This window comes from Barbatula barbatula (assembly GCF_947034865.1).
Source record: "Barbatula barbatula genome assembly, chromosome: 24".
Classification (NCBI taxonomy): domain Eukaryota; kingdom Metazoa; phylum Chordata; class Actinopteri; order Cypriniformes; family Nemacheilidae; genus Barbatula; species Barbatula barbatula.
Genome location: NC_136787.1, coordinates 18,393,002 through 18,415,848, shown reverse-complemented (window position 1 = coordinate 18,415,848; position 22,847 = coordinate 18,393,002). Strand labels below are relative to the sequence as shown.

General features: G+C 41.0%; 1 protein-coding gene across 1 annotated transcript in view; it reads left to right on the top strand.

Annotated features, from left to right (window-relative positions):
* unc5cb (unc-5 netrin receptor Cb) overlaps window positions 1-22,847 on the top strand; it is a 104,064-nt gene that overhangs the window by 40,884 nt on the left and 40,333 nt on the right. The window contains exon 2 of the mRNA XM_079448899.1: window positions 17,749-17,976. Within this exon, the coding sequence (XP_079305025.1) occupies window positions 17,749-17,976 (228 nt within the window). The remainder of the gene's footprint in view (window positions 1-17,748; window positions 17,977-22,847) is intronic.

Below are 22,847 nucleotides of genomic sequence, written 5' to 3'. Positions count from 1 at the left end.
TCTAAAGTTCTCATCTGGCCCGAAGCGAGGGGAACAAAATAGCTGGCACAATTTGAGGGGCCGGGCAACCGGTTTTGTGAGACACATCTCATAAATCTTCTTGCTATTGATTAGGATTAGAGGTGAAATGTTATGATAATGTTAGCTGCTTTCAGTAGCTGTGTTGTTCACTGGAGCAGTTAGCACATTAATCACAGCTGTCTCGACTGGCGGCCGCGGGGATTCGGGGGCATTAGTGGGTGATGCCCAGCTGCCTGGCTCCTGCTCTGGCTCGGCCACGTGAAGCTGTTTCTGTGTAGCACAGGGAGCAATAATTGACGCCCCAGTGTCCCAAACGCAGAACGCCCTGTCTGTCACTTTCAGAAGAGCCTTTTTGTGTCTGTCTGCTTATACGTGAATGAGGTCAGGGGAGTATTTGAAAAATGATGTGCATACTTTGTAGTTTTTAAAGATGGATGACAAAATTCAATCATACACAGTAAGAAGGTCCACACAGCCTCATTACAAATAATACAAAATAAAAGTGAGTGGGAAATGCATGTTCTCTTTATCAGATCAGATCCTTTACATTGTCTAAACCAATGAAACAAAATGAAAAAAAAAACTGTACACTTACCCTCTTCTCTCGACAGGTAGCGGTCTAGCTTTTGTTGAAACTAGTAACTTTATATTAGCATCTATTGTACTATCGCTCTTTTATGACATATCGCTTATTGCTCCCTGAACTCTTTGTAAGTCGCTTTGGATAAAAGCGTCTGCTAAATGACTCAATGTAAACCGTCTTGTTTAAACAGAAGCTTTGACATGAGAGATCATGCGCTTTAAAGGGGTGGTGCATCGGTGTGTCATGCATTCTGACTTCTTTACGATGTTAAACGTGCTGTCTTCTCATGCTTAACATGGTCAACCTGTCATAAAACGAGTTGGACGTATGACGTAGTATATCTGTGCTCGATACACCCCCCAGTGTTCGTACAGGTTTGGAAAAAAAATTTTTAACATGAAAAATCGTTACGTAACAACTTTCTTAGTCCCCTATTGGATAATTCTCCTGGTCGTTTATAAATGTGATCAAACTAAAGACTTTATTTGAAGGGTGCGATTCTATTCTGTAAGTATTCAGGATTAACATGAGATATACAGTTATTTATTATGTTATGGCCACTTTAAGCGCCGCAGATTACACCTGGAGTCAAATGTTTGAGATTATTTAGACGGACAAGTGATGCCTTCAGAGGGAGTCAGATGATGTTGGCGATGCACAGAACAGCGGCTTACAGTCTACACAATCAGAAAATAAGCACCGTTGTTTTCGCTTACGATGACTGTAACAGTAGACATAACATTTTAAACTCTTTTCTGTCGCGCAGTACTTTCTGATAACTCTTTCTCGATCAATCAAGCTCACACCTAACCATCTCCTACATATTCAGGGCGTCTCGGTGCCTGTTAAAGCCGTCCGTCAGCGTAATGAGAACGGTTGTTCCTCTTACACTCAGCCCTTAATGAAATGGTGGCTGAAATCCCTTGCTCAGGACTTCTGCTGCCGAACGTTTTCCCCTCGCTGGCCTGAAGCTAAGTGCAGAAAACGCTGGAAAGCCACAATTGCCTGCGTGATTGGCAGCGGAAACTCGGGAGACGTGTTTGCAATGCAGCCCAAATTGGCCCAATGAGCAATTTGTGCTTGGAAGAAGAGGGTGTTTAGACATGGAATGAGGTGGAGAAACCCCAAGCTGTTTTCCGCCCTGAAACTGCCATTACTGCAAACATTTATCCGGCAAATCAGAGACACGACGGCATGCGTCACGTGAGTAAGAGCTTGTTTTTTTTACACGCATCGTGCAGCCCCGCAGGAATCTCGCTTCACAGGAAAGTGCCCTTTGTAAATCTAAAACAGATTTTGGTGTGATTTTACAATTCTGAAACTGCTGTGCGTAATTGCGAAGATGTTAAAATGCTTTCTCAAATCTCATTTTCTCATGCAGAGGAACTATACATCAGCATTACAGTCAACACTATTGCTTATTTACATAAAGGAACGGTTTGTTAAACTCTAGAAGTAAACTTAACAAAACAAAGTTGCATTAACACTGAAAGTGAACTGGCGTGGAGCACCGAATGATAAATGAAGTGTTGCGTGAGGTCCCTTTAAACTGAATAAGGGAAGGGTCATTGTGTTAGCATCTGTGTGTAGTTCAGGGTGGAATCGAGCGAAAGGGCTCAGGTCAGCTTTGAAATGTGAGGCAGAGGGCAGAAACATCTTCACAGGGCTCTTTTTTGTTTTTCTAATGACTTATGCATGAGGAAGATGGACAGAATCACCTTTTACGTTTAAAAACAGAGATGGAGAAAGAGGGAGAGGTCATGCAGCGGGTCGGCTGCTTATTTTTTGGCTGGTCACTGGTGTGTTTCAGAGCTTCTGATGGGTCAGATGGTTTCGGCATCTCGAGTGTTATCAGACACCTCATATATCACCAGCCCACCATCTTAACCTTTATGAAACCCCTCCGCCCTGCAGAGGCGAGTCCCCAACCCTCAGAAATATTTTTTTAGTGCTGTTTTCCAAGTCGAGCATCGCTGGTACTTGTGCTTGTACCGTTTACTCCAAGCAACGTTTGCGTCTCTCTTTGCACCGTCTGTCCCCCAGAATAACATTGAGACTCCAGTGAGATCTTTTGACTTGAGCTTATAAGCAACATTTCAACAGTGCGCCTGAAACTAACTCCAGTTATTTTCCACCTGTTTTCCAGCCACGGTGTGATGATCATGGGAACGTCTGATTCTTCTGGTTCATGTCCACAGATGACTCACTGTTTTTGTTTATTCTGTCGCGGTAAATGCAAATGAGCAGGTAGAGGACGTGTGTGTGTGTGTGTTGTGACTGCTTGTGCTGGTGTTTTGGCTGGTGATGGTCGTCTGCGAGGGTCCGTGTCTCTGTAGGGGGTTGCCTGTCTCTCTGTCTATTCTATAATGGCTGTAAGATGGGATGGGGGGTGGGTTCACATGCTCCTCATTGCCCTTCTATTATCACTGGTTGACCTACTTCAGTTCGGCTGAACTCACAGTCCTGCTGCTCCATCGACTGTGTGTGTGTTTAATGTGGTTTTCCTCTGCACCTCAACACTCTTTCATGTGTGTCATGTGTAACACCTCCATTATCACCCATGTTGCTTTGCTCTCCTGTGGCCTTTTCTTTTTTCTTTGTTTCTTTTCCAGTTGGGCTCCGGTTCACTATACAGTATATCTGATGATTTCACTGCTGGAGAAATGAAGCAACATTGTGAATATCATAAAGTTTATTTTATGATTTTTGTGTTTTATTTGGACAATAAGTTTCCCAAAGAGTGTGTCAGGCGGAGTAGTTTCGCAATTCCTCCTCATCTTGTGACTTGAGTGTTGAGACGGAGCGGTTTTCATAGTTTCAACGATTGGTCGTTGTCATTGTTTTCTTAATCTTTGAGTCGCTTTAGATAAGTAGGTAAATGTTTCAAGGTAAATATAGATAGTATTTCTAAAATAATTCTTGAATATGAACGAAACGGTTAAGTTATATTCCTTGTGATGAGTGTAGAATATATGTTTTTATTACTACCAAATACTTTTGACCTCATTTACCTCATACATGTGCTACACATAACGAATAATTCAATCGTAAATACTTCTTATCCAAACTCTTTATTTCTAAAAATGAGAACCAACTGAGAATATTTGTTAAATCTCTTTTTGATGATGTTTGATTTAAGAATTAAGTTAATTCGCCCCAAAATTACTTTTAATAAGGTTTCTGTAAAGTAGACAAGTTGTTGGGGTTAAGCGGATTGTCCTGGTTCTGATAATGACTAAGTGGGTTTGTGAGGCTCTCATGTGTCACAGCGCGTCAGGGAGGAGCGCGTCCTCTCGCCCGAGGGCCTTAAAACACTCTGAAGGGGCTGGTCATGTTATTTCAAACTCCTTCTGTAACACCATCATCATTCCTTGGCACGTGTTTCTCCTTTCCTCTCTTCAACATGCAGATCCACTTCACTGCTGCAGGCGTAGATTTGCAACTCCACATTACACGAGTCCCGTCGCATTAAAACACACATCAAAATCTCCTCTCATCTGCTTCCAGGGCTGCTGCTTCAACACCTACAGCGTGTCACCGACACGTCTGATGTGCTGTTAGAACTGCACGTGCTAATAAAGATCAACAGAGAAAGATCTCAACCGTTTCTTTCCAGAGAGCGTTAGAGACTCATTGGAGAGCAGATTGAAAAGTCTCTTGCCAAAGATATCTGAGTGTTTCTTTGAAGAGAAACGTGTGGGTTCAACGAAAGCCTCTGACCTGTAGTTAACAAAAACTGATGGCTGTACTGTATGTTTACTTCCTTTTGTGTCTTTTCTTTTAAGGAGAAGCATCTGAGCCAAAGGTCATTTCTTAAGAATGATTGAATCTGGAATGTTATGGTAAAGATTTTAATATATGCTATATAATATAAGCGATTCTAATATAAGCAAAATAATTATATATACTTCGAAAATGCAAGCGAAAGTGAAGCCGGTGTTTGCATGTTGCGAGCTTGGAGTTTCTCTGGGGAGTTCGGGCAGCGTTTATGTGTTTTTGGGCCAGTGGTTGTACAGTATATGTGTGTTTTACAGGTGTGTGGGATGAGACGAAGATTATTCATGCTTCACTTCCTCAAGAGTTGAGTGAGTGACAGAGAGAGAGAGAGAGAGGAGTACCAGAGGATGACTGTATGGATGGAGCATTGAGAGAGAGAGAGAGAGAGAGAGAGAGCAGCGATGGATTGTGTGACAGACAGTAGCAAAGTTTTGGGCTCTAGAGACAATAGAAGTCTCAAGTCCTGAATGCCCTTCAGCTCAAGAGAACTCACTGTGTGTGTGTGTGTGTGTGTGTGTGTGTGTGTGTGTGTGTGTGTCAGGGTTTAACACTGGTAAACGTTAGTTACCAAGGTTTGAATCTATGGATGCACGATAAATAATTGACCAATAATTATCGGATAATAAAATATATTATAGCCGATAAGTCATAAATGATTTCCTCTGATTAAACGTCTTCAGCTGTACGCTGCTCACAGTTCATTTACAGTACAGTTCTGTCTTTCTGTCGTGATCATTCACTTACTGCTTTTAGAAAAACATTGTTGATGTATGTAGATAACGTATTTATAAATGTGTAGATTATAGGAACAATATATTGAGCATATTGTATAAATCAGCATCTGAATGCTTAGACTTGTGTTAGACTTCTGACTTTTCAGAACATTTTTCTGGGTTGCTCGGGAAGAACATCTATAATTTGTTTGTTGAATAAAAAATAAACCAGAAAAGTTTAGAGGTTGAATAATCTCTAAGTAGTGTAAAGTGCTACATGATTTTCAGGAGGAAAAAGAGAACTAACGGTTACCTTGTTTTCAGCAGTCAATGTTCTCATATGAAAGCAGTTGTCCACTTTTGCCTTTTGTTTCAGTCTTAGGGAATGTTATATTAATATCTAGATACTGTATATCGGCTTATATATTGGTTATCGGCTTACAATGTTAAATACTCATCGGTTATCGTTATCGGCCAAAATTTACATCCTATTTGAAACATTTATAGGAGTAAAATAATGACCAGACTGATTACAGATAAATGTGAGTTGAATTCATCCAGTGCTTCTTACAGGGATGTTATTTAAATGTGAATTATGAGTTTGTTTGGTTTTTAATAATTCTGTTATCAGCGGGAAATCGGCATGTTGTCTTATTAAGGTTTTTAATTACAGATGAGAAATCCTCTTCATTTCTTATATTAAGTTATAATCAGAACATTTCCTGAATGCAAAAAGCTGGATGAAGGGAAACATGTATTATTTATATAGTAGAATATGTCTTTGGAAAAATATTCCTAGACTCTCTCAACCTTGAATTTTTCTGATAGGCTGAACCCTTGCTTAGACTACATGCTTATCTTGACAAAGTTTTGGTAAACCTGTGGTTCCCTTGATTCTTTGGCTTGGGTTGATCTTTATCATTATCAGCAGGCTTTGTGGGAAGAACGGTGTGTGTGTGTGAGACAGAACAGACTCCGTGTGAGTGTGTGTGTGTGTGTTTGAACTTGCCCTTTTTACCCTCGATCCTTCATGTGTGAGGAGATAAGCAGCCATGTTCTGTTGACTTTTATGTGAGTATTGATGTTGTGTGTGAATTGGGCATCGTTAATTTTCTCTGATATTTGGCCACTTTTGATTTGCAGATTGGGTTTTAACTTTTGCCCCCCCGGCGTCGTGGTGCGGAATATTAAGGCAGATAGAGGACGGCCGGCTTTAAGGACATCGAGCGGCTCTGCCCAGCGATCAGAACTGAATATAAATAGATTAATTAGTCTGTTAGTTCATTTGGAAATATGAACACTTATCTAAAGGGTGATGTTGAATTTCCAGTGGAGCAGACACGAGCATTGCTGACTGTTGGGAGAAAAGCAAAAAATATGCGAAACTTAATTAGGGAGGAATATCACAGCGGTTGTGTTTATTCGGCAGAGAACGTGTCTAGGAAATGATTTTCTCATTTCTCGCCCTGTGAAGACATGTGGCCGTGCAAAGCAGAGAAATGTGGTTGTAGAAAAGTTTTGCGTGGTTGGTTTTTCACGATTGCAGTTATTGAATCAGTTGAAAAGTCTGGCTCAAGGTTTGAGATGCACAACTGCACATTGTAGTCAACACTAATAATCCAGTTGAACCCATCTGTGAGCTTTCTGCAGTCGCTCTTCCTCAGCCATAGTAATGAGCTGCTGGATTGTGTTCTGGGCTGTTTCTGTAATGACCTTGAGACAGCAGAGGTCAGAGTGTGACTGCATTCTGCTCCAGCCAATTATCATCGGTGACTCTGATGGGCACAGCGTGAGGTCACCGAGGTCACGAGACGGCTCCTGTGATTCACTCGTTTCTGCCCACAGCGGGCGGCGGTCCCTCCTGATCATCCCTGCCCACAGTAACGCCAGTGACGGGAGGACCTGGGCTTTGATTGGCACCATCATTAAATTCCCAGATCAGACAGACTGTGACCCCGCGCCAGTCTTGACCCCCGTCTGCTTTTTAAAACGCCTTCGCTGCGTGCCGGTCAGCGGGCATGACTGTGACATTTCCTGCAGGAAATAACAATCACAAATGAGATCTCCTTAATATTTATGTTGTTTTGTGCTTGTGCTCAGATTGACCAACATAAGACATTTCTCGGCAAATGATTTGATGTTTGTTATTCACCGTTCTTTTTTGAAATACCTTTGCTAACTTGTCTTGAGTAAACAACAGTAAATGGGATCTTGAACTACGAAGTATGAATTAGTCATGTGCAATAACAAGTCACATTTTATTATTTAGTTTCTCCAAATTCAAATGGATTTTGAACCCTTTCCAATAATTACATTATTTCTCTTATGGTACAGCACTAAACATATGATTTGATTGTTTTAATTCCTCCCAAATCAGTTTAAAGAAAGTTTAGTTCAAACTTAAAAATCTCCTGATATATAAAAGAGCAATCTGTGAGGCACACAATCTTTTTTGCTAGGTTGTCTTTATTTACTCTTCAGATCAGACGCCTGATATAAAAACACACAAAATGGATCTTTACGGATTAAATACATTTTTCAGATGTTTGATTATGGACACACTGTGTGTTTATAAGAGGTAGTGTTAGGTGAGAAACAGTTTGTCGTTACTGCATTATTTACATTTACTGCACTAACTGCATTGTTTTGTGTTTGAAGTGCTTCTGTCCGTCAGTTAAAGCACGTCTCCTGAACTCAGGTGAAGCTGTAAAGACCGTCTCTTTAAGCGCTAAACCCGCCTCTCGTACTCCGAGAGAGATGGTGGTGTGCCGCTGTAAATTAGTCCCTGGCGGTGACACCATGCTTGCTGGGTAATTTGGACAATGGGGCATTTGACAGCTCACCCATCACGGCAACTGCACCCTGGGGAGGAACCCGTCTCTCCGGCTTTTTCCTCGTTCTGTCAGACTGATGGAGCTGCTCTCTAAGTAGCAGCATCATTCTCCAATCAACCAACAAAATAGCTTTTCATCCTGGACCAGGAAAGAGGCGAGAATGTGAGAGCGGCTCTCTCTCTCTCTCTCTCTCTCTCTCTCTCTGGCTTTTTTCAGAGCAGACTACGTGTATACTTATTTGACATTTTTGAGTTAGGAATGTCGTCTGTGGTGTGATTTTCGGCCTTGTGGTATTTCATAGAAAAGAAAAAAATGCATTAATCCTCACATGGTTGTGTTCAACTATTTAAAGCAGCATATTCAGATTTTTGGCTGCAGGTTTGGACACGCGGTTGCCATCGACTTGTGAAATCTAGCCACAGTATTGTCTGTTGCCATGACACCCCGGGAATTAATTTCTCTCCGTGCACTGTACATGTCCTTTTCTGGGGTGAAAAGTGAACAAAGTCTGTTCTTTGAATGTACAGGAGGAATGCGAGTGTGAGCTGCAGGAGAGGGTTGATTCAAAACTGAAACCTTTAGTATTTGCGATATATGAATAACATCTAGTATATGAGTCTGTAAACATTGCAGTGTTTTTAAATAATTCAAATTCTGGAAAAATGTATGTACTTTTTTAGCTACGGTTCAGGGGCACAGAGCTCATCTTCTGTAACATGTGGTAGCAGCAGGTCATTGATGAATGCAGAAATGAGCTTTATAACACCAGCTGAGCGTTCTTTCATTCAGTCTGACTTTCAACGGTCTTCTGCATCCTGCAAGTTGTTTCATTTCACCACACATACAGTATATATATATATATATATATACACACATACAAAGTGTATAAGGATAGTTGAGAAATAAACTGCACATGTGTCCTATGGTGTGACGTACAGTACATGTGACAAATTAGATAAAAACTAACATTGAAGTTTATCTCTCTCATGTTTTGTGGTTGATATTATAAAGTAACGTAGTGTTTTGCTGTCACACCAGGAAACATGGTTTATTCTCATCTGCCCGTATACACTATATTGCATAAATATATATATATACTGTATATACATTGTGCATCCCTCATATAGCTATATCACTTTTGATTGTTTGGTATCTTATACATCTCAAACAAATACTTCATGTTTTTGTAAGACCTTCCAGAAGTGTTCATTCTGTTTTTGAACGGGGCCAGTGCTGAAGTGAGTGTCATGGCAACTGTATATCTCCGCGATCCCTCGCCTTCTGTTCTGACCTAGAAAGAATGAAATGATTGTGTGTTTCCTCTATCTGTGAAGTTACACAATAATCACCCGCTGTTAACTGTTATCAGACGCTCCCGTACATACAGCAGCGCGTGCACTGGCACACGACTCATTTTTCCCGCTCGTCTAAGCGTAGAGAGAAACACAAGGAAGCGTTCTTATCTGCCGCTTGTTCGTTTCTTATTGAACGGGTTTCGTAATCTTATCTCCGCTCCCCTTTCTTGAGTATTCCTACTTATGTGTGGAGCCGAATCAATTCTGCTCATTCATTTTTTGCCATTACGGGTTTCTATCAGCGTTTAGATAAGCGCCACGTGGCTTGAAACATGCTAACGGCTTAGCTCTGCCCACCGCCGCCCCGCGTGTGCATTGGTTAAATAATTCATTGAGTTTAATTTCTCCAGGTGGTTCAAATCTGGGCTCAGTTAAGATGAGGCCGTAATGAAATGTTTCACCCCGGAATCGATCCGACTCATTAATGACGTCGTCTTTACTTCACATTAAAAAGACTTCTGTTCCTGACTTGTGATGGGGATCAAAAAGGTACTGGGACGGGAGAAGTGTTTTTGACATCACTATAGTAAAATCGTGAGTAATATATAGCAAACGTTTATTTTGTAACGTTAATCTCGGAGGTCACAGTGACACGTAATAGATTATTTTAGATCTCAGAATTGTGTGGCTGACATCCTGAAATCCCTTTTAGTCATGACTGTTGAGTAGAGGCTGTTCATCTTTTAAATTTACAGCACCTCATATTGCTCATCATCATTCTTGCTTTCTGTGCAACAACAGAACAGAAAATAAGAGAGAGAGAGAGAGAGAGAGAGGACTTATGCCGGCGTTCACGCTTGACTCTCTCCTGATGGAAGAGAAACGCTGTTGAGGGTGATACACTGCTTTCCTGAGGACCATAAATCTGGACGCGCACAGATAGAATCCAGCTTATCTTTCACAAAGCTGTCAGCCAGCTGAAATCGCACATGTTGAAAATATTTGTGGAGGTGTGTGTGTACCTGTGTATAGTCCTCATATCACCAATAATCGCAAAGTAGTTCGAGTGATGGCACTACTTTATAGCTTTTAAAACGCACATCATTATTTTAATGTTTGTGCAGATCATAAGAATCACTCATTCATGAATTTATGTGTTTTATGTTTGTTGTGTGCAGTCAGCGAGCTCAAAGAAGGTCGATGTCTATTTAAGAGTCTTTGTGTTATTTCATGGCACACGATCTTTTCATTTATTCACAATTGAATCAATTTTACCCAAACTCACTTCTTTACAGTGTGCCTGATGCAAACCATGAGAATCTGCACCTGTCTGTTGTAGCCCAGAATGTCCATTTCCTTCTCATTGCGTTGGAAAGCATCTCCCCTGTCGCTCCTTCACTCCTTCAGGATTTATTTCCCCAAATCATGTCATTCCATCCTGCAGCTCGCTCGAGCACCTCACGTTTCCTCCTGATTTGACAGCTGCGCATGCTTTACTCTCTATTGTTTACGCTTTATTGCGATATTTCCTCCTGTGTTTGGCTGCAGTATAAACTCAGACGCGGATGCTCTCTTGAAAGCATTTCAAGTGCAGCGAAATCACGTTAAAACGTTATCCCGAGACAGCGGTTTTCATCAACCGCGTGGCAAATCCAGCCTGCATTAAATGCGGCACGCGCTAAAGCCGAGCCGCTCTGGGGAAGCTCTTCTTTAATTGAAAAACAATTAGGCTTTGGGTGATGTAGACGCTTTGTTGCGCCAGACTTCCAGTGAACCCGAACTTAGAGACTCGGAGGAGACATCATTTATTCCCGTCAGAATGGATTGTTTGGATACGCGTGAGCTGGCGTCTTCACGCGGGCAGCACAAGCAGAGCCCGTGTTGTTTTTAGATTGTGTGTTCTGCCTTTGAAGATGTCTGGGCTTCGACAAACTTTAAAGCCAGCGTGAACTCCCCAGATGTGGCGCTTCATCTGTGCCATATGAATGGGAGGTGAAGAGGGCTTTGTAAACTCCACAGCACTGATCCTGCAGCTGGATGTGTTTGTGTTCTTACATGAATGTTATCAGGTCATCGTGGAGATGAGCGTACTTTGATTTTGTTCTTTGAGACCTGGGCTCTTGAGTTCACATTTTTTACTGTTAAGAAGAGGCTTTGATATTGGCTTGCTTCATGATACATGATGATCTTAACTGTCATGTTTTGGACTAGCAAATGAAGATCTCTTGAGATGTTGATGCAGGCAGGGTGTTTTGTGAGCCCTGTGAGTTTAGGAAGTCATCAGAGATGCTGTGTGCATCTGCAGCTCACCTGAAGCCCAAGCGCATGTGTTGCGGACGCAGGCAGAATGCTGTAAAGTGAGCAGATATATACTGTGATCTGACGGGTCACTGCTCGGCTCGGCTTTCATATCACAGCTTGTGAGAGCGCGTTTCATTTTCGTGAAGTGATCCAGCAGGAGAAATCCAATTGAAAGATTTGTGCTGGAATATTCACTCTGGCTTCACACTTGCTGACCTTCTATACTATCTGCTTCTCCCTTTCTGTCTCTCTTCCCTTTTCAGACTTGCAGTCTAGTCATTTTTGAAGTCATTTGAGTGTGGATTAGAAACGCTGATGGTTTAGATGTTTGTTTGTAGAGCGGGACACTTTAAAGGGATTGTTTACTACAAAATATAAATTGTCAAAACCTGTGATGACTCTTTCCATTGCAGAACACAAAAGAAAAGAGAAATTAGCCATTTTTTGGTAGTTTAATTAAAGGAGGCAAGTGTTGTTTGGTTATCAACATTCTTTAAAATATCTTATTTTGTGTTCTTGCAAAAGAGAGAAAGTCATGCAGGTTTTTAACTACACGAAGTTGATTAAATGATAAAAGAATTTGAATGTTTGATTGAGCTTTCTCTATCCCCATTGTGTTTCTAGACTCATTTTTTAACATTTCTTTCTCTTTAATTTCTTTACGCACCATTTTACTGTTCTATCACCATTCACACCGCTATCACCATTCTTTACGCCCCATTCCATTTAATTTGTTTTAAAATGAACGTCATAAAAACACATCTTAAACCAGCCTGGAGGGCTTTGATGGTTTTAACTGGTTTTAACTAGTCTCCCAGCAGGCTTGTGTACAGCTTTACTGATCTGATTTCAGCTGGTGCTGTTTAACAATACGTATTGATGCTAAAACACAATAACGTCCTTCAAATATTTGATTTAATTTGATTTGACTTGTTTGTGCACATACAAGCAGCATGATGCAAAATAACGTCAGTTCATATTCAAAGCTTTGATTATAGTATTTGCTGTTTTGTTTCTCTATGGAAAACACCTCTGCAAATGCTAATAGACTCTGTGGGAACTTCTATAATGACATTGTAATTTGACATCATATGGAAGCAATTGAATACTTTTCCGATTAAAATCTAAGTAAAGCATTTGAGAAATCTGGGTTAAGGCATATGGTCCACCAACAAACTAACTTCTGTTGTGAGTGACTTCAACAAAAACATTCAACAGTGGAGATGAAACACTAATTGCCTTAAGCGTGTTGTTTTAGTTTTCTGAGGTGAAGAAGGTCGAACGGTGGCTGCGCGGTGTGTCTGCTTACTCAGAGACGGGCCGCCAACACTTATATTTTATTCAAGGTCATACACTTTTCATTTCTGCTTTTTTATTTTATGGGAAATCAAGAAGCCTGGTGTTCTGAGAAGAAGGTGTGGTTGACTTTTCTTGATGTGATTGTGATAACAGGCCCAAACTCAAATTACATCCCAGAGAACCAGCATCAAAGCGTGGCAGTGTGGCGTGAAGATCTCCCCCAGCGTGACGGCATGCAGACGGGGCGGACCCCAGCTCCGGCCCCCTCGGACCGCGTTATCCACACTACAATCATCTATGAGGGGGGCAACTGCCCACTTTAGTTCACAATACTGAATAAACAGTGGTTGAAGACTCAAGGGTGTGAAGGCCAGCGCATGTGTGTGCCCTGACGGCACATGTGCTGTGTTACGAAACATATCACAAGGTTACGTTATGAATGTGTTTTGTTATGTGTGTCTCTTCACCCACTGGAGAGCTCAGAATCAGTGGGGACTTGTTGGCATGAGGGCATGTTTTTGTCGTGCTTGTCCTTTTCTCAAGTGCTTTTTCTCCAGAAAGGGTCTTTTTATTCTCTTATGTTTATTATTTCTTGCACTCTGGAGGTTGAGGAATTGGTCCTTGCATGCAGGGACGACACACTAAACCCTTTCATGCCCCTGTCTGATCTCTCGTCAGTCAGATAGAGAGAGAAAGACCGCTGCTTCATGAGTTTCCTACATTTGCGAGTCTGTTTTTTGGGTCAAGGTCTGGCAGGCTAGTGGGAGGCACTGGTGTCTGATAGCTTGATGAGTCTTAGAAGACTATCATTGGTTTAACACAAGAGAAAAAAATCTGTAGCTCAGGCACTTGCAGGGGTTGGATTAGCCGAGAATGCACGTACTAATGTATTGCTGAATATAGCTGGATGGTAACTGTAAGCTACACTGGATGAAAGCCAGCTTCATAGATGTAAATGTTCAAGAAGCAGTGCGTGTGTTTGTGCACACGTGGTGTGTGTGTACAGTGTGGGTTTGTATGCATGTGTGTGTGACTGAGATAGTTATCATGCTTGGCGAGGCAGTATTACCAGGTCATGGTTCTGGTCCACATCTAATTGTTGAGCTGATAAACCTCCCCTCCTCCCTCAAGCTCAGGGCCACGGAGCACAAACAGTTGATGAGAAGCTTTTTGTTTGTTTGTAGTTTGCTGGCGCTTACCCCATAATAATGAATAAATGTTAATGTGGTGAGCCACTTGTGTGAAATACAACAGCTTCACCCAAAGATTTGAAGCTATAACTAGCTTTGAAACTAACTGTTACTGTTTTTGTTAAAACTATGCCAGTGTTTGTTGCAGTAATCTGCAAATTACATTGCTGTGATTTTTAGAGGGGTAGTTGCTAGGCACAGTGGTAAATTACTGGTAAATTCAGTGTAATGCACAGCCTCACCCGAATTATTGTTGGAAATCATTGTTACATTAGCAACTGCACTGCAACATCTTAAAACTACACAGCAAAAACTTATAACTGCACAGCAACAACTTATAACTGCACTGCAATATCTTATAATTGCACAGCAACATCTTAAAACTGCACAGCAACATCTTATAACTGCACTGCAATATCTTATAATTGCACAGCAACATCTTAAAACTGCACAGCAACATCTTATAACTGCACTGCAATATCTTATAATTGCACAGCAATACCTTAGCAGCTGCACAGCAACATCTTAAAACAGCACAGCAACACCATAGCAACTGCACAGCAACATCTTAAAACAGCACAGCAGCATCTTAGAACTGCACAGCAACACCTTAGCAGCTGCACAGCAACTGCACAGCAACATCTTAAAACAGCACAGCAGCATCTTATGACTGCACAGCAACACCTTAGCAACTGCACAGCAACATCTTAAAACAGCACAGCAGCATCTTATGACTGCACAGCAACACCTTAGCAACTACTCAGCAACATGACTCCACTACAACATCTTATGACTGCACAGAACCATCTTATGACAACACTGCAACATCTTATGACTACACTGCAACATATTATGACTACACTGCAACATCTTATAACTGCACAGCAACAACTTATAACTGCACAGCAACAACTTATAACTGCACAGCAACAACTTAAAACTGCACTGCAACATCTTATAATTGCACAGCAATACCTTAGCAACTGCACAGCAACATCTTAAAACAGCACAGCAACACCTTAGCAACTGCACAGCAACATCTTAAAACAGCACAGCAGCATCTTATGACTGCACAGCAACACCTTAGCAACTGCACAGCAACATCTTAAAACAGCACAGCAGCATCTTATGACTGCACAGCAACACCTTAGCAACTGCACAGCAACATCTTATGACTACACTGCAACATCTTATGACTGCACTGCAACATCTTATGACCACACTGCAACATCTTATGACTGCACAGCAACACCATAGCAACTGCACAGCAACATCTTATGACCGCACTGCAACATCTTATGACCGCACTGCAACATCTTATGACCACACTGCAACATCTTATGACCACACTGCAACATCTTATGACCGCACAGCAACACCATAGCAACTGCACAGCAACATCTTATGACCACACTGCAACATCTTATGACCGCACAGCAACACCATAGCAACTGCACAGCAACATCTTATGACCACACTGCAACATCTAATAACTGCACTGTAACATCTTATGACTTCACAGCAACACCTTTAAACTGCACTGCAACATCTTAAAACCGCACTGCAACATCTTTAAACCGCACTGCAACATCTAATAACAGCAGAGCAACATCTTATAACTACGCAACAATATCTTATAACTGCATAGCAACACCGTAAACACTGTACTGCAACATCTTATAACTGCACAGCAGCCTATTATAACAGCAGTATATTATTCCAGCAACACCATTCTGTAAAACTATACAGCAATACCCAACAGCAACATCTTACAAAAGCAAAAAGAACTTTCAAATACATCTTCCCGTTTTTCTCGTGTTAAATGACACACACGTGTAATGTGGTCCATGTGGAGGGGTCAGGTCCAGGCCACGGCTCTCCTTCAATTAGCAGTTGATTAGAGGCTGATGACAGGGCAGGTGTGATTTAGGACCAACCTGTGAAGAAAAGCAGACACACACTACTCAGAAACCCCTGGAGCTCTGTGTGCTAATGCAGTCCTGTAACATCAAGGCTGATATTGATGTGAAATCACTGCTGTGTACTGGCAGGGTTTGTAAGACACACAGTCTGGACTGGGCCAGCGTGTAGCGAAGCAGTGAAGAATCTTTGATGCTGCGTTTTAACCTCTTGCACCCTTGTGCTCTCTCTCGGTGCCTCTGTAAATAATTGATGCCTGCCAGTCGGGTGTTTAAGAATAGAAAACGTATTCAGAGGTGACGAATATCTCTGCTAATGTCTTTCAGCTTCCCTCTTGTGGACGAGCTGGAGTCAGAGGCCAGATATTTGAGCGTGTAGTGCACAGAGCACATATACAGCAGATTCTGTCTCTTATTTCTCAACTGGAATTTAAATAGCATGTTCCTGTATACTTTTCGCCGTGAGGTCTGTTGCTTCAGTTCAGGCAGATAAATATAGGTGTGTGTTTGAGAAAGACACTGATCTTTCATTCCAGAAATGTTTGAGAATCATTTTATGACTGCTGGTGGTTTTTCTCATAATAGATGTGTAAATTGTCTACTTGGTCATCGAAGAGCTGTGACATGTTTGTTTTTGAGCTGTGACCTATTTTTATTTTGATGTCAAACTATCCAAACCTATTCAATTTTAATTATTTTACACACAGATGTCTAAATAAAACCTTGAATGCTGTCAGTTCTATAAGCTGTATGTACAGTGACAAATTATTACAAGTGGTTAACATTTCGGGAATTAATGTTTTTTTCTGAATTTTATTCATTTCTTTTTGCATTTAGTTCTAAAGTTGTGTAATACAATTTTTGTAATCATATCATATCATATAGTTATTATTTATATTATATATTATTCATATGTACTGACACTCAAATGACAGATTTCCCCCCAAAACATTAACCATTTTTAGTAACATTTGTTATTTTGTTTAAGAATTGACAACAGTCGAGGTCTAATTCTGTATGTAAAATAATAAAAACTGAATAGATCGATCACAAAATAAACTTGAATTTTAACAATTACAATATATTGCCATAGCTCTACAATACACATCTAAATATCTCTACGATACATTTCTTAATGTTTTGAATTGCGATATGTAAAAGTTATTGTTAATAAGTTATATTGTTAAACCCCTTATTAATAATACACATTGTATTATTTTATATTTATAATTATATGTATTTATAATAATTACATATTGTATTGTATTGTGCACTAAAATACACTTTCTATTCAATTAATTACTTACTTAATGGCATCTATTTTCAGACATTACTTTGTACTCGATATATTACAAATATAGCCTTGGGACTACTATTCATGGTATGTCCAAATATCACATCTTTCCTTACGTTTATCTTAAAAAGTACTAAAGACTCATTTGTTCTATATTAAGTACAAAATGAGTTCATGAAAACTGATCACAGTGTATTTTAGTGTAGACATTGTCTAACTGTCTATGTGTTTATAACATATTTAAAAGCACAGATATTCTCTCGCCTGATGTTCAAATTACCACAGATGTGTACGAATGGTCCTTACATGTGCCTTGTCATGCTTGTTTTGAGTATTTTACTAGCCATACATGCACAGCCTGCTTATTACCGGGCACAACTGCTCCCCAACGGGGTGACCAGTAAACAATCTTAAATCCAAGCAGCTCTCCGGTCAAACATGTTTCCATAAACACCCCCTATGATGTGCACTTCTGCTTCTGTAACTAACTCCTTGTTGTCTGTTTTCTCCTCTCATTTATAGATGATGACTATCTGGGATTGGGCGAGCTCCCGGAGACCTTTCCCTCTGACCCGCCCGAGCCCCTCCCACACTTCCTGATGGAGCCAGAAGAGGCTTACATAGTCAAGAACAAACCCGTCAACCTCTACTGCAAAGCCACGCCTGCCACGCAGATTTACTTCAAGTGCAACAGCGAGTGGGTCCATCAGAAAGAGCATACGGTGGAAGAGCGCGTGGACGAGACGTCCGGTCAGTATTGCCTGCGGTCATGCGGGGTGGGAGCTAGCGGGGTGGGTAAGCACCTGAAAACCGTAGAACGCACAGGCCCTCTTGCTCCCTCAGGTGGTTGAGTGTACAAGTTGGAAACTCAAGCAGATGAATAATTCAGAGGAGAGTTTTACAGTACCCCCCCTCCTCCTGCCGCCTGTAATGAGAGTGGAATCTCTCAGTCTTGTTAAACTCTGAGGGCCGTGCGGAGAAGCCCATAAAGCTACCGTGCTGTTATTGTTGGGCTGTTTGTGGTTGTTGCCTGACACATGGGCATCATTAGGACTCCAGACAGCAAAGAGTTTGATGCTGAGATGTTCGTCTGCCACACAAACCCGTTATAACAAACTCTCACGGGACGCAGTAAAGACGAGACAGACAGTCTCAGAGAACAGTGACCGTTGTCTACAGTTAAAGTACGCTTGAGCTTCTGTGCGCTACTTGCTTTTTTATTCTGTCATTTCAAGCCTGAATACTGTAGCTTTCTTTCTTCCATGGAGTCTCTGAGCTGCTGTTTACCATGTAATGAAATCCTACGGTGACCAAGGGCTGTTTCACAGTTTTAATAATAACATGATTTTCTTTACATTTTGATACTTTGCAAGACGACCCGTGTTGCACTCAGTTTAATTTCATCACTTAAGCCATCAGATTTGATGTTTACCTTCACAAATGAGCTTTGATGGATAATAAGTAAACAGTTTGGTCTTCCCCACACATCTGGACTGCTTTTATGATGCTTCTTAAAACTCATCATTGTTATCATTTACTCACTTTCATGTGATTCCAAACCTGTGTGACTTACTTTCTTCTGTGAAAGACGAAAGAAGATATATTGAGAAATGTCTTAAGTGATTTTGTGTCCACTTAGTTGAAATCAATGGGATCCTGTGTTGTTTGGTTCCACAGAAAAGAGAAAGTCAGACACGTTTGAATTGATACGAGGGTGAGTAAATGAGCCAAGAATTTTCATTTTTGGGTGAACTAACTAGGGATGCACTGATAGTGGTATCGGCCCGATACCAAGCTCATGTACTCGTACTCGTAATGACATACCGATACCTCACATGACATACATAGAGTCCTATGATTTCAGCAATGTGGAAAACGCAGACGGATTCGAGGAATCCAGGCATTAAAACTGAATTTGCTGTACAACACGGAATGTCACGGAATCTGGCAAATGTATTATTTCCTAAGAAATTAGCACTGAACTAATTTCAGGTACTGTTTAAATATTTATTCGGCTTGTTTTGTGTGAATGTGTGTGAAAGTGTGGTGCGGTTCTGTGTACTGAACGTGTGATGCTTGTGGAGCTTTCAGCGCCACCGGTTCACTGCACGAGGACACTAACGCATGAAGAAACACCATTTGCAGTGATCCGTCAAAATAAAAGTTTGGTAAACTTAAACAAACGCTCTTCGCAGCGTCCCGTCAAAATAAAAGTCTGGTTGACTTGAACAAGTTATAATACATTCACATTTCCCAAGCCACCCCCCTTGAAAGTTTTTATAATTCGACCACAGAGTATATTCTTTACAGTAGTAAAATTGTGCTAATTATCATAAAAATTTTTAAAAAATAGTACTTACATTTAAGTGGACCTAAAAACAAAAGATAAAAAGAAAATGTACCAGTAAGATATTGGTTTATTAACATATACAGGCATCGGTTATAGGTATCGGTATCAGGGAGTACCAGAAAAAAATATCGCGACAAGTACAAGGTCTTTAAAACATGGTATCGGTGCATCCCTATAACTAACCCTTTCATTTAGAAGAGCCCCTGGTTACTCTCTGCTTCTGTCACATAATAAAACAGTGTGACTTCCACAAAAATACTGAGTTTGGAATGACATCAGGATGAGGGAATTATGATGTTTTCTGCAAAAATGGATTTTTGCACAATAGAAATAAGGTGAGCGAAGGAAATTGAAGTAAACGGTGTTGTCAAGGCCAGACACTGACTGTTTAAAGTGAGCCACTGTGAAGCACCTCCCTCAACGCTCAGTACTTAAATTCACGTTTATTGAATACTGGCTAGAGATCATAAAAATGTTCTGCTAAAAGCTCCAGCCAGCACCGTAACACGTGTGTGTGTGTCCTCTGGGATTTAATATCCAGCCTTTCAATAAGCCGTCGCTCAGAGCCGCATTGAAGACTGTGATTGCTACCTGTGGGCGAGCGGCGACAACTCAATTTCCCTTTTTCGGCAGCTGAATGCAGCCAATCAAAGCGGCCGTGTTGTCTGTTATAGCCCCAGAGGCCTCTGGGTATTTGATTCTCTCAGCGTCACGCTGACCATTGTGCTACAGAGCAACACATCACATACGCACGAAAGCACACTCTTATCACACACGCATGCAAACTGATGGGCTTAATGGAAAACTGCTTCTTCATTTGTGTATTGGGGTTTGAGTTTGAAGCGTGTGGCTTTAAACTGATTTTCCGTCATTGTGTTGAGGCTTTGATAGTGACGGACGAGGAGGATGCTCGGTCTCCAGATAATAGGGTTGCCACGTTTCTCACCAGCCCCATTCTGCAGAGCCCAGATGTTGATGTTCTTCTCTTTCCACACATCTGTGGCTTTGGAGTAGAAACCCTTTCTTATGTCAACTGTTGCCTCAATGTGTCAGTTTATATAAGAATGGTTTTACAAATGATCACACAGATTATTTAGTTTCATGAATAAGGTTCTGTGTTTAAAATGAAATGCAAGATAAATGCATACTGCTGTGAATTCGTTCAGCGTGTGCATCAAAGAAATCAAACGGTTTTCTGTACTTTGAATACGTGGGCCTGTTAAACACTCGCCTATTGCATTTATGAAACATAAGTTAAAAAATAATTACATTTTGAAGTTAATGATTACAATGAAATATGCAAATATTCTGCAAATGTAGTGACTACATTTATTGATAATAAGTGTAATCCTAGTTTAGTGTTTTTCAACCAGGAGGCCTTAACAAACCTCCAAGGAGGCCTTAATATGGTTTAAATTCATGTTAAACTAGATAACCGAAGCATTAAAATAAGCTTAAGCAACTATTGGATATCTGTTAGTGTTTGCTTCATTTTTATGAAAATACATGTTCCCAGTTATAACAAAAATTGGCCCTCAAACATTGTTGTGGACAGCGGCTTGAAGTCAATATTGAGTTGATTATCGTAAAGGCCTGTTCACACCAATATCGATAACCATAAAGAAAACAGCAGTCAATGCCACAACTTTAGCAATAAATATATTATATCAATGGCATCACTTTTATAATGATATTTTTCAGGCTATTGAACGATAAAACACTGACAATCTAAATTCATTATCATTTTAATGATATGCACATTGAAACCAACCCTTAGAATGTCCTTGGTGTGAAAAGGCCTCAGTCTAAGTTAATGTTAAAATCTATTTGGAGCTCTGTTTTGTAATGGTCTGTATTTTGCTAAATAATATGAATAGTATAGTAGTAGGCCATTCTACTTTTCTCTTTCTCTCTTCTCTAGTTTCCTCAGATTAACCACAGATAGAAGCTGGTCGAGCTGACGGAAACATGATCTGAAGGCCTCTCTCTGTCTCTCTCGGTCTTTCTCTCTTTCCTTCTCTCTCTCTCTCTGTGTGTTTGGTCCGAGAGCAGATTAACAGACATTTTAGACCGGGCTCACAGAGGGACGGTGAGTTATCTGTGCCAGGCTCCGGGCTCCAGCCTGCTGTCCCCATACTTTCTCCAAAATAAATAAAGGACTTTTCTTACTGCGGATGCCGAACAGCAGATCATTAGCTCACTGCAGATGGATTTCTTTGGATAGAATGGAGTGGCTATGAGGAGAAACACCTACTCAAATGTTTCCCCATCGATCTGCACTCTTAAACACTCTGTCGTGCCTCAGAATTCACATTACTTTACAGGTGGGGTGGGGGGAGAGGGTTCCATTTATAGCGCCTCTCCTGTTTGTCTAAGTTATTTTGATGGGTATCGGCCAATTTTAATTCCAGCCCGTTTAGACGCAATGAGCTATGGCACTTAGGAATGAGACGGGCGGAAGCAAGATGGATGGCAGTCGATTTGTTAGGCACGGCACAACATTCACGTCCTGAGTGTTTCTCGCTCGTAGTCTTTAATTATGTCGCTCGGCCATGAAAACAGCCAACAGGAATGCTACAATTTCATGTTTCTAGCATCGATGCTGACCTCAGGCGATGTTCAGGCCAAAACTCTCACATGCAAACAAATGAGCGGAGCTAATAGAGGTCAGCTGAGGTCATCTGACCGTCCCTAATGCTGAAGGATCGCTGGCGTTAATCTCTAGAGGCCAGCGCCATTGATTGCTACAAAGCAGGGTAAGTTAATTATGTGTAGCAACAGCGATGTAATGCACACCACGGGCTTGAGCGATGACGGGCAACACGGCACATCCCAGCTCTGAGGTCCAGCTGTCCGTCTCCAGCGGATCAATTGAGGAGCAGCATAATGCCCAGATGATAATGATGTGAATATCAATAAACAATGAGACAGAAAAATGATTTAATTGTTTTAGCGATTGATGATGATATCATTATAGTGAGCGTTATCTGAGAAATATTGAGAGAGTATTTTATTCCTGAATCTTTGGTGGTTTTAGTGTTATTTGGAAAGGCGATAATCAATATTATTGAGCTTACAAGCTTTCAGTACTGATCTCAGGTCGTGAACAGGAACAAAATGTATCTTCTCTCTTTCTCTCATGTGATCACGTGATCAATTCCAGGCCAGACTTTGTGTTATATTCTTTCGTGACAACACTGAATTTCTAAAATGAATATTTCAGATCATTTGAATGAATACTGGATAACCGCCACGGGAATTGTCGGGCTCC